The following is a 13,351-nucleotide window of genomic DNA, read 5'->3' as shown; positions in this document are numbered from 1 at the left end:
TTTTTTTTTAAAAAATTGCTCAGCACCCTTGGGGAAGGATAGAAAGCTAAGTAACACATAGCTTGTAGGAAGTCCCTTCCTTGCTTCCTTCCTTCTGAAAGTCCCTTGGGTACTTCCTCTCCCCTCTCTTCTGTAGCATGAAGCCCAGAGGACTGGGACATTAGGAATGCAAATACTGTATGCTTTATCATGTAAAGGAACAATAAGCCAATACTATTGTATTTTAATATTCTGTTGGAAGCTGCCCAGAATGGCTGGGGAAACCCAGCCAGATGGGTGGGGTATTAATATTAATAATATTAATAATAATAATATCAGCCTGAGTTTTCCTTTTCCTTTATTTTCCTTTTTGCAGACTCAGCATTCCTGCTCAGTGATGCTCATGTGACAGCCATGTTACAGTGCTTGGAGGCTGTCGAACAGAACAACCCCCGGCTACTAGCTCAGATAGATGCATCTATGGTGAGAAGGGTCCTCATTGCTTCTTGTTTGTGTCCCCTCCCCTTTTGCTCATTGCTTCCCTCCTCCCAGATGCTGCTCTGCTGTTGTCCTGCACACAATATCTCATTCAGGAGCAAGCAGGGGACTCTTGAAGAAGTGCCTTGACTGCTTGACCCAGAGGTTAAATGCCCCAGAGCATTTGCTGTAGCTCTGCAAAATGGCTGGTCAGGAGGAAATGGCTCAGCCAGCTATATCTGTGAGAAGGCAGACTGCAGTGCTGGTTCAGAAGCATCTGTCAGGTAGACTGGACCCTGGGGGATTTTCTCCATTGCTTCAGCGTTTGTTATTAGTTGCTCCACTTAGCTTCCAGGCCTGCTTTCAGAAAGAGCCATTCCTGAAGCCACAGTGGATAAGACATGAGGAAATTACTGGGTTACTTCTAAAGAATAGCTGTCAGTGAAATAGCTGCTGGGGAAGTTGTGGGTGACTCTTCTTTCTTAGAGGTTTGAAAAGAAGCTTGGCCAGGGATCAGTGAATGTGCTTTAGCTATGTCACCTTGGAGCAGATGTTGGGTTTAATGAGTGGCTTTCCATGGTGCCAGAGGTCAAGTGGGAGTTCCTCAATAAGATGATCAGCAACGGTTCGCAAACTTCTCTGAAACGCTGCTTGCCCACCTTTCCCTGCAAGAGAGAGCTTTCTTAGAGCAACACATAACATAGGACAACACTTGGACTACTGCAATGCGCTCTACGTGGGGCTACCATTGAAGGTGACCCGGAAACTACAACTATTCCAGAATGCGGCAGCTAGACTGGTGACTGGGAGCTGCCGCCGAGACCATATAACACCGGTCTTGAAAGACCTACATTGGCTCCCAGTACGCTTCCAAGCACAATTCAAAGTGTTGGTGCTGACCTTTAAAGCCCTAAACGGCCTTGGTCCAGTATATCTGAAGGAGCGTCTTCACTCCCATCGTTCTGCCCGGACACTGAGGTCCAGCTCCGAGGGCCTTCTGGCGGTTCCCTCACTGCGAGAGGCCAAGTTACAGGGAACCAGGCAGAGGGCCTTCTCGGTAGTGGTGCCCGCCCTGTGGAACGCCCTCCCATCAGATGTCAAAGCGATAAACATCTACCTGACATTCAGAAGACATCTGAAGGCAGCCCTGTTCAGGGAAGTTTTTAATATGTGACATTTTAGTGTATCTTTCATCTTTGTTGGAAGCCGCCCAGAGTGGCTGGGGAAACCCAGCCAGATGGGCGGGGTACAAATAATAATTAATAATAATAATAATAATTTATTATAGTGTTGATGAGGCACAGCTGATATGTTAGTGCCCCTAGAATGTGCCCTCTGCAACACCCAGGGATTCCATGGCAGCTGATCTGGGGTTCACGGGCTGGCTAAATAAATAAATAAATAAATGTGGACCCTGTTCCTTGAATATGGATTGATTCAGATAATCCACTGCATTCCTTCCATTTCTGGTTGTATAGTTCTACTTCCTTGTGTATTCCTTGTGCATTAACTAGGTCCTTTTTTCAGTTTGCCAGGAAGAGCGAGTCCTCTGTGCCTGTGACAAAGAGCCAAAGTCTCACAGCGCTTCCTGGATCCATATGTACCCCTCCAGCTGAATGCACGACCCACCGGTATTTTGGCTCCTTCTCAGGTCTTTACTCCGCCTCTGCCAGCATTCAAGGTGAAAGCTCTAGCACCTCAAAGTGCAGTAGTTTAGGTTGTGTTTTTCTTTTGCCATTTCTGTTTCTTAAAATACTCAAGTCCCTGCTTCCCCTTCTTTCCCCACCTCTTTCCAGACAGGAGACCTTCAAACACTTGGGTTTGCAGTGGCACCAGCCAGCCTCAGGAAAACTCCCAGTGTGCCTCATCTCATTGGCAGCCGGAGGGCAGGTCCCCCCAGTGGCAAGCCCCTCCTCTCCCACACCTCACCGTCTCCCCCCCGAAAGATGCCTCCCTTCCTGGCGTTATGAGTGCCAGCACCTCGGCCAATGATGACTCGTGGGCAGCCAGCCAGGATGACACAGACGGGCCAGAATACCTGGCGATTGGGAACCTGGGCCGGCAGAGTCGGGCTTGTGGTAGCCCAGCCCAGTCCAGCACGTCCACTAGCAACAGTGCTGAGAGCAGCACCTCCAACCTGTTTTCATCCAGCAGCTCCCAAAAGCAGGAGTCCGTTTCCTCCTTGGGAGAGCAGGGAGCAAGTGGCGGCAGCAGCAGCAGCCGAGGGATGAGCCTCTTCCGTAGGTCCAGCTTCTCAGAGGGTCAGACGGCAGCTTCCTATGGGGGGCTCAAGAGGAGCCATGTACGCTCCCATTCAGACACCAACGTGGCCTCTGGGAAAACTCACGGTAAGGTGTGGGCAAAAGAGTTGGATATCTTACGACTGCTGCTGTTGAGCACTGACTCAGTTGCCTCTGGGAAAACTTTCAACTTCTGTAATGGTCCCTGCCCACTTAACAGAAAAGACAGGATTTGCATGAAAGGTGTTACAATGAATGAATAGCAGAAATGATGTACAAGGCAGCTAAGCCCTACCCTCCCACCCATACTTGCTATAGCTCAGCCTTTTGCAGCGGTGGGGATCTCTTTGGTTGGTTCCATGGGCCAGGTCCTTATCAGAATCGGCATTGTGGGCCAAATTTGATGCGTGTTCAGAGCCACCCACCTGTCAAAATCCCTAGCAGGAGCGATGTCAAAATGGAGGTGAGGGCAGGTGTTTCACAAAGCGTTTTTGTAAACCACTCTGAAGTGCCTCACACCCACCTTTCAATCTTGCTCTAGCTCCGAAGAGGAAAAGGCTAAGCTGATCAGCGAAGATTAAATCCTGCTTCCTTGGCTGCAGGATCCTGTTCCCTGCTTGGAACAGGGTGTGCAGCCAATGTAGCATCAAACCCTGTTCTCTTGCCCATCAGGTGACATCATCAGGGGTGTCAGCTGATGGGCAGAGGTGCGTGGCTTGAGGGGAAATGGTTTTGTGAGCCAAACTGGATTGATCTATGTTCTGGGTGGACCATAGGAAGCCCTTTTCATGGGAACAGAGGAAGTTGCCTTACATTGACTCAGACTGTTGGTCATCCAGCTCAGTAATGTCTACATACTGACTGACAGCTCTCCAGGGTTTCTTATGGGGGTTTCTCCAAGCCCTACATCTGCATGCAAAGCAGAGGTTGTACCACTGAACTGGTGCCCTTCCTATGGTGTTGTATTAAAGACTAACTCCGAACTGAGTTTTGAAAGGCTTTGTTAAAGAAGCAGGTCTTGAGGGGGAAACTAGAAATTTGGTGAACAGAAAGTTGCAGCTGTGTGGCACTTCTCAATACCTTTTAAAATCCCCCCCTCCTTGTCCCACTTTGCCCCCGTCAGTCAACCTAGCTCACCTTTCCCTTTGATTTGTGACATACTTCATAGATGGTCTTAGTGGAGCAGGTAGAAGGCGATCAAGCTGGGAAGATGAGTTGTTATAATTATCTATCAGAGAAAAGCAGACAGGGAGCTCCCAAAGCAAGTGGTCAGAATTCCTGGCTGAATAATCCATATTTCATGAACCACTGTTGCCCATGTCTGCCAGTCACCCTCATCTCCTGTGATGCTTTCCTTGGCTGCCTTCCCATCCCCTTTCATTTCCAGCAGAAATTCCTTGGCTCTCCTGCCTCTAAAGCAGGAGCCTTGCTATTCCCTTGGTTTCCTTTACAGAGCTGTCTGTGACTTTGGTCTTCTAACATCAGCTGTGTGATGATCTTCTAACACAACTTTGCCTGTTCTCCTTTCCTGCCCTTCAGTTAGAATAATAGAATCATAGAATTGTAGAGCTGGAATGGACCCTGAGGATCATCTAGTCCAACCCTCTGCAATGCAGGAATATGCAGCTGTCCCATATGGGGATCGAACCTGCAACCTTGGCATTATCAGCACCATGCTCTAACCAACTGAGCCATCCAGTTGTGGAAGTCCCTCTCTGGACAAGTACAAGATGCCATCTCTCTCCCTTCTTTCACATCCCCCCTCAAAACCTTCCTTTCCCCCCTGTGCAACATTTGTTTTAACCTTTTAATCCCTGGCCTCAGTTGCAACTACACCTGAGTACAGGTAATTGCACTTGGTCACATTTGCTTGCTGCTCTTCTCTCTCCCTCTCTTGACTTTCTGGCCAGCATTTGGATTATAGGCTCCTTGGAGACAGAGCCCCTCTTACTTGCTCAGGAAATCCTGCTAAGTGCTATGTACACTTAGGCTGCAGAAATAACAATTTGTATGTCAAACTTCCTTCTCTGCACAGCATTCATATAGTTGCTGATGTAGCCATGGAGATGCAGCGTCACATTGGTAGCCTTTTGTTGAGCTGTTGACCCCTCTCCAGAAATCTATCATACTACACAAAACACCATTATTCTTTTCCCCACTCAGCCAGTAGTATTTTAACTTTGCCCACATCTACAAGTGCACTTCTTGAGACAGTGAATATCATGCTGAGAAAGGGATTGTAAAGCTTCCTGCTACAAGTAGCAAGATGCATTCATAGGCATGGTACCCTCAGTTAATTTACACACACGATAGCAGGCCCAATTCCTTGACCCCTGCTCTGTGACCGTTGGAAATAAATAAAATCATACCAGCAAATAGCAGAAGAGAGCTGGAGGGTCCTTGTGGCTTGTGAGGGGACCCTCCCCAGAGCCTGAAGAGGATGTCAATAAGGGCAGAGGAAGCCCTGAAGAGACCTGAGGTGCGGCAGGGCTTTGTTTAGGCTGCTCAGCCTCCCCGCTTAATAGCTGACATGTGGGGTAGCGCAGCAGCAGCAGCTGCTTCTGCTTTCTTGTGCATCCTCCGTTCAGCCCCAGAGCTTTAATTCTAGATATTTTGGTCTGGATTGGAGAAAGGGCAGTAGACCAGGGGGAAATAGGCATTTAGAAGCTTTTTAGAGGGTGCTGTCCAATTTACACGATTTCACTTATGCGCACAGGGGCCCGGAACTATGTACAGGGGGACGCCTGTACTATGCTTAGCATAGGTGTTCATCCCACACTAGTTAGCTGCTCCTTTGCTCAAAATTCTGCAAGATGGACCCACAGAGCCTGACCTGCCACCCTAGAGGCCACCGCCAGTGTCATGCACCCGATTCCTGCAGTGGCTGCAAGATCACCAGTCTTGGTCACCGTGCTTCTTTATAGTATTCTGCATGAGCATATTGGTGAGATTGTGAGGGGCTGCTGGAAAAAGGATAATTCTGAGGCCAACAGCAGCCACAGCAAGCGGCAAAGAGAAAGGGAAGTACAATTGGGCAGAAGAACTTGGTGAACCTGAAATGACTAAAAGGCTCCTTTTGTGTGTGTGTGTGTGTGTGTGTGTGTGTGTGTGTGTGTAGAAAATGACTCTAAAGTTGGGGGTCCCAAACAAGGCACTCATTAGCACCATGGCTCCCCGGATTTAATTGTTGTTTTTGCTTTTTGTTTTAAATGGTGCTTTGGACAGTTGCCTTTTTTGCAGGGGTGGGGGAGGTTGCTTTTTGGGGGGTATAGGTGTTTTGCCTGGTTTTGGTTGGGGAGGGATTCAGGTACCCACAACAGTTTCTTAGATTCTCAAGTGTGCCCCTGGGCCCCCCAAATTTGGGGGCTTGTTTTGGGATCTCTACTCTGTTGTATTGTTCATGGTACGGGTAATGGCAGAACCTTTGGAGGTCTTTAAAGGGAGAACAAATACAACGTCTCCAAGGTGTGGCAGACAGGATTCTGCCTTGGTAAGTAACTTTCCTCTCTCTTTTTCTCTCTCTTCCTTCACGCTCCCTTTTCTGCTTTGCTGCCTGTCCTTAGGGGGGCACAGAGATATCAGCATTATAATAGAAGATCCTGTTGCAGGTTTGGGAGCCAGCACATTGCAAACCCCTTCATCAGCATCTTCTGCACTGACTGCAAGGTCTTTGTAAAATAGAAACCCCCTGGTGTCAACCTCAAGAAGCCTCCAACAACTTGAGCATTTTGATTTGTAACATTTCTTTTCATCCCATAATGAAGGTTCTTTGGGTGACAAAAGAGTTGTTTTTTTAAACTATTCTTGTTGGCCCATTGTTGGTTACTGGGCTGCAAGGTGAGGAAGCTCAGAGGTCTACCTGCCTAGTTTTTAAGGTGTGGTAGGAAGGAGATTCATTCCTGGTGGCTTTTGGCCTGAATTCAGGGCACTACGTACATACAGGCCTTCCTTATTTGAAGCGACTTGGTGCTACTCAATGTGTGGGTTCTTGTGAAAGGGTCTTGGGGGAGTGTTTTGTGTCCTGCAGAGTTTGCAGTTCACCATTTTGACCCAAGAAGCCACCATTGCTCAGTTTTTTGGCATGCTCTGAGATGTCCAAGTGCAAAGATCATGGCTTTCCTCTTCTTGGTGCAACCCATATGGCAAAACTTTTTGATAAAAGAGATTTTGGTCTGCATTCGGAGCTTTGTCAAAATTGGTTATGATGCCAAAAGTGTCAATTTATAGAGTGGTTCTATCCAGTCTAAACAGCTCTGTGAGGACTGCCTCATTTGTTGTATTTTTCCTAGATGAGGAAGACTTCCCTGTAGCTTATATTGGACAGTGATGTTTCACATTGCATAGCTGTCACATGCGGGTTCTGCATTGCTTCCTACATGGAAGTGCATTTCATATTGGGGGCCGGGCGGGCAGGAATATAACCTATGAAGTGGCCCTAAATTGGGCCTGACCTTCTGAGCTATTGAAGTTGACACCAGTGTCTCCCTTGCCTTGTTCAACCCTCTCCTTTGCCATTGCACGTTCTGGATGTACACACTCTCAAATGTTGATTTCCCTCCATCACCTTCTTTCCATGCCATTATCAGCTGGGATAAAGCACTAAAACCAGCTGCCGTCCCGTTCAGCCTTTGTTGCCCCTGGAACTTCAGTTGTTGGGGGAGGTCAAGCCCACGCTCTGGCCCAAGTGATGCAAGCCTTTCCCTATAGCAGCTGTTTCTCAGAGGTTGCCTTGTTCCTAAACTTGAAATCTAGGTCAGGACAGACTTCTGTGTGTGGTCAGGAAGCTGGAGAACGGCCACTGTGGACAAGGCCTTGTGACCTGGTCCAGAGTTTCAGCAGTGACTTCATAGGAATGTTTCAAGAAGGGATAACCACCATAGTATGCATGTAAGTTGATTTTATAGTGGTGCAACAGTCTAAGAAACAAGGATAGTTACGTTAAAAAACCCCCAAAAACTGAATTATCCAGGTGAAATGTAACTGATGGTCACTCTTCTCTTTCTGTATTGGCATAACCCTCCTCCTCAATGCCAAGGCTAGATAAAAAGATCTTGAGCTTTTGAGCTGTGCTTTGCCTTTGAGTCTCCAAGGGTAGCAAGAGGCGGGGGTTACTGGTAGGCACTGGTGATCCCCATGAACATTTAGTTTCAGAAATGGTAATGTGACGTGGCCATATGGGTGAAGGTGGTCCCTGGTAGTTGAGCCCAAACCATTCAGCACTTTATACATGTAAAACAGCATAGTTTAATTGTGCGCCAAGGATTCAGTGCATATTTTGGAGCGGCCTTCATAGTAAGTAGCTGAAGCTTCTGGAGAATCATCAAGCCAAGCTTTGCAACAGAGTGCTTTACGGTGGTCTCACAGGAAAGCTTTTATTATGGCACTCAGTAGACAACAACTTGCCTATGTTTGCCTCGGGGAGGGATGGGGAACCTGTCAGTTGCTGCTGAACTCCCAACATCCCTAATCATGGATCAGGCTAGCAGAGGCTGATTGAAGCTGGTCTCCTAAATACACTGGAGGGCCACAGGTTAAATTGGGATACTGAACCTGACTCTCTCCAAGATCCAATCCTGATATCTATTGGCACCAGTTGTGAAGGCAGATCTAGACTAGCTTGTTAGAATACCCCCTGCTTGAACACATGCATGATTTCTGCTCCTGTCCATGAAAGTTCACCCCTCAGCCTGCCTGCCTTCAATGGTTCCTTCTGGACTCCCGTTTGCCCAAATGTTCCCGCACCTTCCATCTTGTTGACTTTATTTTTTTCATATATTTCACGATGTATCACTTTGTCCCATTTAATTCTGTTCATGCCCTGCCCTGTGGCTCGTTCTGATCATGGCGATTAACTCCATCTTTCTTTATATTATCCCTAGAGTCCAGTGGAGACATTTCCAGGTTCCAAGGCAGCATGTCCTGCTCAATGCAGAGCAGCCAGATGAGCACCCCTGGATCTGTTTACATGGAATACGGTGAGCACTGTAGGGCTTTTGTTGGGTTATTTTTTGCCTGTTTCTCAGCTCTCCTTTGGAGTTGGGCATCAGCATGGTGTGTGAGCCTTTTCCAGTTTTTGATGCAGGTTTTTGCTAAGAGCTGTGCCCCTCCAGCTTCAAATGGCCTTCAGCAGGGGTAGCCAATGCGGTGCACCCCCCCATTTGTCATTAGACTACAACTCCCATCACCCCTGGCCATTTGCCATGCTGGCTGGAGCTAATGGAAGTTGGAGTCCAACAAAATCTGGAAGGTACCACATTGGCTACCCAAGGCCTATTGACGACAGAGAAGCAGGAGCTAGAGCCAGCACAGACCTTGCGAGGTTTTCCAAATGACTTTGCATCTTCCACCATTCCCAAAGGATTCTGACTGCCCTAGTCCTGCGTGAGCCACCCCTTGACAAAGTTCATAGGAATGGAACAGTAATTTTCCTTTAACTTTTCTTTCTCCATCAGATACCGGGCAGTATCTAAGCTCTGGGGAAGGGATGTTCCGGAGGCCCTCAGAAGGCCAGTCCCTGATAAGTTACTTGTCTGAGCAAGATTTTGGCAGCTGTGCAGACTTGGAAAAGGTAGGCAATAGGAGAAGTGAAATGTGAGATTAGCAGGGAGCTTGCATGAAATTGTGAGAGAAAAACACAGAGAGCAGTGACTCCCAGGATATATGGCCAGTGCCTGGGCGGGTGTGTAGCTGCCTGGGAACCATATATATGCTTGGGGTCTCTTGCTTGTCTAAGATGACAGGAATGTCTTTGGCACTCAATTATTTCAGGCAGTATCAATTCCTTACACCTCATAAGATTCCCGATAGGGTGAGGAAGGGCTGCAGACCATCTTGGTCATCTGATCCCCAAGGCCTTTCTATTCCTGTTAGGTCGATAAGCTGGCTGAAGTCCAGCAGTATAGAAATGTAAGCTGGAGAGAGGATAGTGATCACTTTCTTTGTGGTCCAAAGTATCTATTTATGTGATACAGGCAAATAAGGGAAGGGATCACAATAAAAGAATCAACACTAGCCCCCAAGTTAGCAGTGTTTTAAACATGCCCTCTTTTTAAGGATCCTCGTGAAAAATATTTCTCAGAGTTTAATGTCGGGAATAATTTTATTTCTGTTGGTTTATTTTCTGAGAACTATGTGATCTGTGTGTTTCCTTATTTGCATTGGCAGACAGGAAACTTAACTTTGTGGCTCACTTTTGAATGTTCCATTTGTTTTTGTTATGACTTTGAGCTAAACAGTAAAATTATTACTAATGCGGTTGATAGACAAGTTCTGGCCTTGGCAAAAAATTTTAATGCAACATTTAAAAACTCACTCCCCCAACCACAAGGGCTAGAAAAATATTTGGGAGTGGGTTGGTGGAAATGAAGCAAGCCACAGATTTCTGTGCACATCCATATTCTACAACAGTGTAGATTTTGCACAGGGCTGCCAAAAGTTTTTGTTTTTGGTTTTTTTTACCGGGCTTGAGTATTGAAAGATATTTAGACAGCTGTCATGCCACCTATCCCACCCCCCTGCAAGCCCATTTGCTCTTTCTCTAGAGAACTGCTCCCTCCTTTTGAGTTTTGTGCAGAACTTAACTCTGCTGCTTCTCCTCTTCCCTTCACCCCAGGAAAATGCTCACTTCAGCATCTGCGAGTCGCTCATTGCTGCCATTGAGCTGATGAAGTGCAACATGACGAACAGGCAGCTGGAAGAGGAGGAGGAGGACAGCGACAAGGAGATCCAGGAGCTCAAACAGAAAATCCGCATCCGCCGACAACAGATCAGGACGCGGCACCTGCATCCAGCGTACCCGGAGATCAGCTCAGACAGTGGGTGCTTCCTTCCAGCTCTTCCTTTTGCTGTGTTGAAGGCTTCTTTGGGGATTTAAGTGACTGTGTATCCCTGAGGCTATTTCCGAGGGTGCAGATCCCGGATAGTGCCACAGCTTGATATCCTCTTGCCAAAGAAACCTTTATTCTTGTGCCAATTCAGCAAGATTAATGGATAGCCTTCTGCTTCTTATCATGTCAGAGCATGAATGAGTTGCAGTGAAGCTTTCCTTCCTGACCCCTGGAAGTGCGGTTCAATCCGGGTGTTGTTTTTCAGGATCTATCCTTGGTAGAAGCTGGCAACGAAAAGGAGATAGAAATGAGACTCCTGGGGCGAGGGGGGCGCGCGACTAATGTCTATGTTCCATACCAAATTCCACCCTAGTGTAGTGCAGATTACGGCTTTGTTTGTGTGTGCAGCATCTGAGGATCACAAAACACCTAGAGGGTTTAGCCTTGCCTTTTAGTTTTGTCATAGGAGTCAATGGCTGGAGCAGGAAGTGGTCTGCTAGAAATCTACCTCTCTCCCACTCAGGGCATCCTTGCTTCCTTCATCTCCTTTTTAAAGAAGTCAGCAGGGAGGCTCATGGTAACAGATTCATGTGAATGAGGACAAAAGGAGGCAGTCTGATAAGATGGAAAAGGCTTTATGTGCATTTCAGGCAGAAAGAGAAACTTTTTTCTCTGGGACTTACTCAGAAGGGACTGGTCAATCCAAGCAGGCAAGAAGACCTATACATGGGCCATGCTGATCTCATACTCTGCAGGTTTAACCCTACACTCTTCTCAGCTGGCACTTAAGTTGAGCTCTGTCCTGTTGCAATAGAAATAAACGTTGGGTCCCTCCTGGATGCTGGACTTGAAAATAGTTTCCTTAGTTCTGTGGTTCATTTAAAAGGTGGTTTTGCACTTGAGTAACAAACAAAGGGGTGTAGAAGTGAATTCTTACCACATGTGTATCCTGGATTACCCCAAGATGGAGCTGTTTTGGATAATAATAATAATTTATTATTTATACCTCGCCCATCTGGCTGAGTTTCCGCAGCCACTCTGGGCAGCTTCCAATCGAGTGTTAAAAATAATACAGCATTAAATGTTAAAAACTTCCCTGAACAGGGCTGCCTTCAGATGTCTTTTAAAGAGAAGATAGCTGCTTATTTCCTTCACATCTGAAGGGAGGGAGTTCCACAGGGCGGGCGCCACTACCGAGAAGGCCCTCTGTCTGGTTCCCTGTAACCTCACTTCTCGCAATGAGGGAACCGCCAGAAGACCCTCGGTGCTGGATCTCAGTGTCCAGGCTGAACAATGGGGGTGGAGACGCTCCTTCAGGTATACAGGACCGAGGTATACAGGATCCAAACCAATAGAGCTTATGTGGTTGTCTAAGGGTGTGTGTGTATTTAGTTTGGCTTATTGTCTTGAGGGCTGCCTGATTATTAGGATGTGTATCAGTTGTGAAATGGGCAAGTGTCTAATCATTTGCATACTTCATTAACATGCAGGTATTTATTAAAAAGATGGCCCTAAGTTTTTGTTCTTCTGGTTTATCTGTCTCAGCATAAGAGGTTCTGTGAATTATTTGAGAGCCCCTAGTTACCCACAGGCACTTCCTTTCCCCTTGTTTCAGCACTGGGTTAAACTTTTGATCATGCAAAACTCATCAACGAGGTGACTTGAGTGAAGAGAGAGAACTTTCTCCTGCAACTTCTATGATTCCTTTTTAAAACACCTAAACCTTTACTGAGCAATGTGCACAGATTTTAAAAGAAGGCAGTCCTTGCCCGCAGGAACTAATAGACATGGTACAAGAGGCAAAAGGGACGGAGAAGGAAATAAGTGAAGTCATGTGCTGCTTCTTATTGTGCTTAATGGCCAGCTTGAATTAATGTACTGGCCAGGGGTGATGGGAACTGTAGTCCAAAGCATGGAGAGTGCCAGGCTGGCCAAGGCTGAACCAGACAGATTCTGACATGCACTGCAGTCTTTCTTTTTCTGCCACTGTTCTCCCAGGTCTTATGGCAACAGACAGTGGATCCCACTTCAGCTCCCGGGACTCGACACACTTGTCTGACTCAGGTTCAGCAGAAGAGGTTGATGAGTATGAGATTAAAGGTAAGATGTAATTGGTATAATGAGCCTTATGCATACAAAGCGCCCTTATACTGGGACAGTTGGTCCATCTGACCCAAGATTGTTTGCCCAGGTTGACAGTAGCTCTCCAAGGTCCTTGGCAAAAATGCTTCCAGGCACAAGTCCGCGATCCTTTTTAACTGCAGAGTTCAGGGACCAAAACTGGCACCTTCTCAGCAGGACTCTGTGTGCGACTCTGAAGACAATAATCTTTGCCTGCATTGTCCAGCTCTTAAAATGGGTGTTACACAGTTTTCTAGTATCAGAACAGTGGGCCCAACAGGAATGGAAAAGCACACACTATGGGCCTTGGGAGGATAATTGTGATTATCATTTGCTAGCCTGTCGGCATGATGGTGTCCTTTGCTGATTGGTCCTTCCAGTAATAATTCAGATTTGAAGGCTGTTGTTACAATGGGGGGAGGCTTGCCCATGCTTGCTTATTCCAACATGAAGCTTACTGTTTGAACCCTCTCCAAAGGCATGTTCACATGGCAGAATCGGGCTGGCTTTTGAAAGGAAGGATCAGTTCCGAATTTTAAAAATGGGAAGTGTAGAGGAGGTACTTGCGCTTGGAACAACCAAAGCTAGTGCAGAATGCAGGATCAGTCCCAGTGCACATATTACCAGGGCTGGAGACCACAGTGTGTGTGGAGTTTGGCCATTAGGGAAGTGAAGCAATCCTTATTCTGCCTGTACATGATTACCCTG

General features: G+C 47.0%; 1 protein-coding gene across 3 annotated transcripts in view; it reads left to right on the top strand.

Annotated features, from left to right (window-relative positions):
- Window positions 1–13,351, top strand: part of RUBCN (rubicon autophagy regulator) — a 45,761-nt gene that overhangs the window by 17,933 nt on the left and 14,477 nt on the right. For 2 of the 3 annotated variants that reach the window (XM_081910853.1, XM_081910851.1), the window contains exons 5-12: window positions 356–462; window positions 1,984–2,137; window positions 2,253–2,804; window positions 6,260–6,304; window positions 8,576–8,671; window positions 9,149–9,264; window positions 10,309–10,510; window positions 12,521–12,622. In XM_081910853.1, the coding sequence (XP_081766979.1) occupies window positions 356–462; window positions 1,984–2,137; window positions 2,253–2,804; window positions 6,260–6,304; window positions 8,576–8,671; window positions 9,149–9,264; window positions 10,309–10,510; window positions 12,521–12,622 (1,374 nt within the window). The remainder of the gene's footprint in view (window positions 1–355; window positions 463–1,983; window positions 2,138–2,252; window positions 2,805–6,259; window positions 6,305–8,575; window positions 8,672–9,148; window positions 9,265–10,308; window positions 10,511–12,520; window positions 12,623–13,351) is intronic. The other variant, XM_081910852.1, reaches the window with a different exon arrangement.

The sequence above is a fragment of the Podarcis melisellensis genome (genome assembly GCF_964234715.1).
Source record: "Podarcis melisellensis genome assembly, chromosome: 5".
Lineage (NCBI taxonomy): Eukaryota > Metazoa > Chordata > Lepidosauria > Squamata > Lacertidae > Podarcis > Podarcis melisellensis.
Note: the sequence above shows the minus strand (reverse complement) of the source record. Positions and strands in the feature narration are given on the sequence as shown.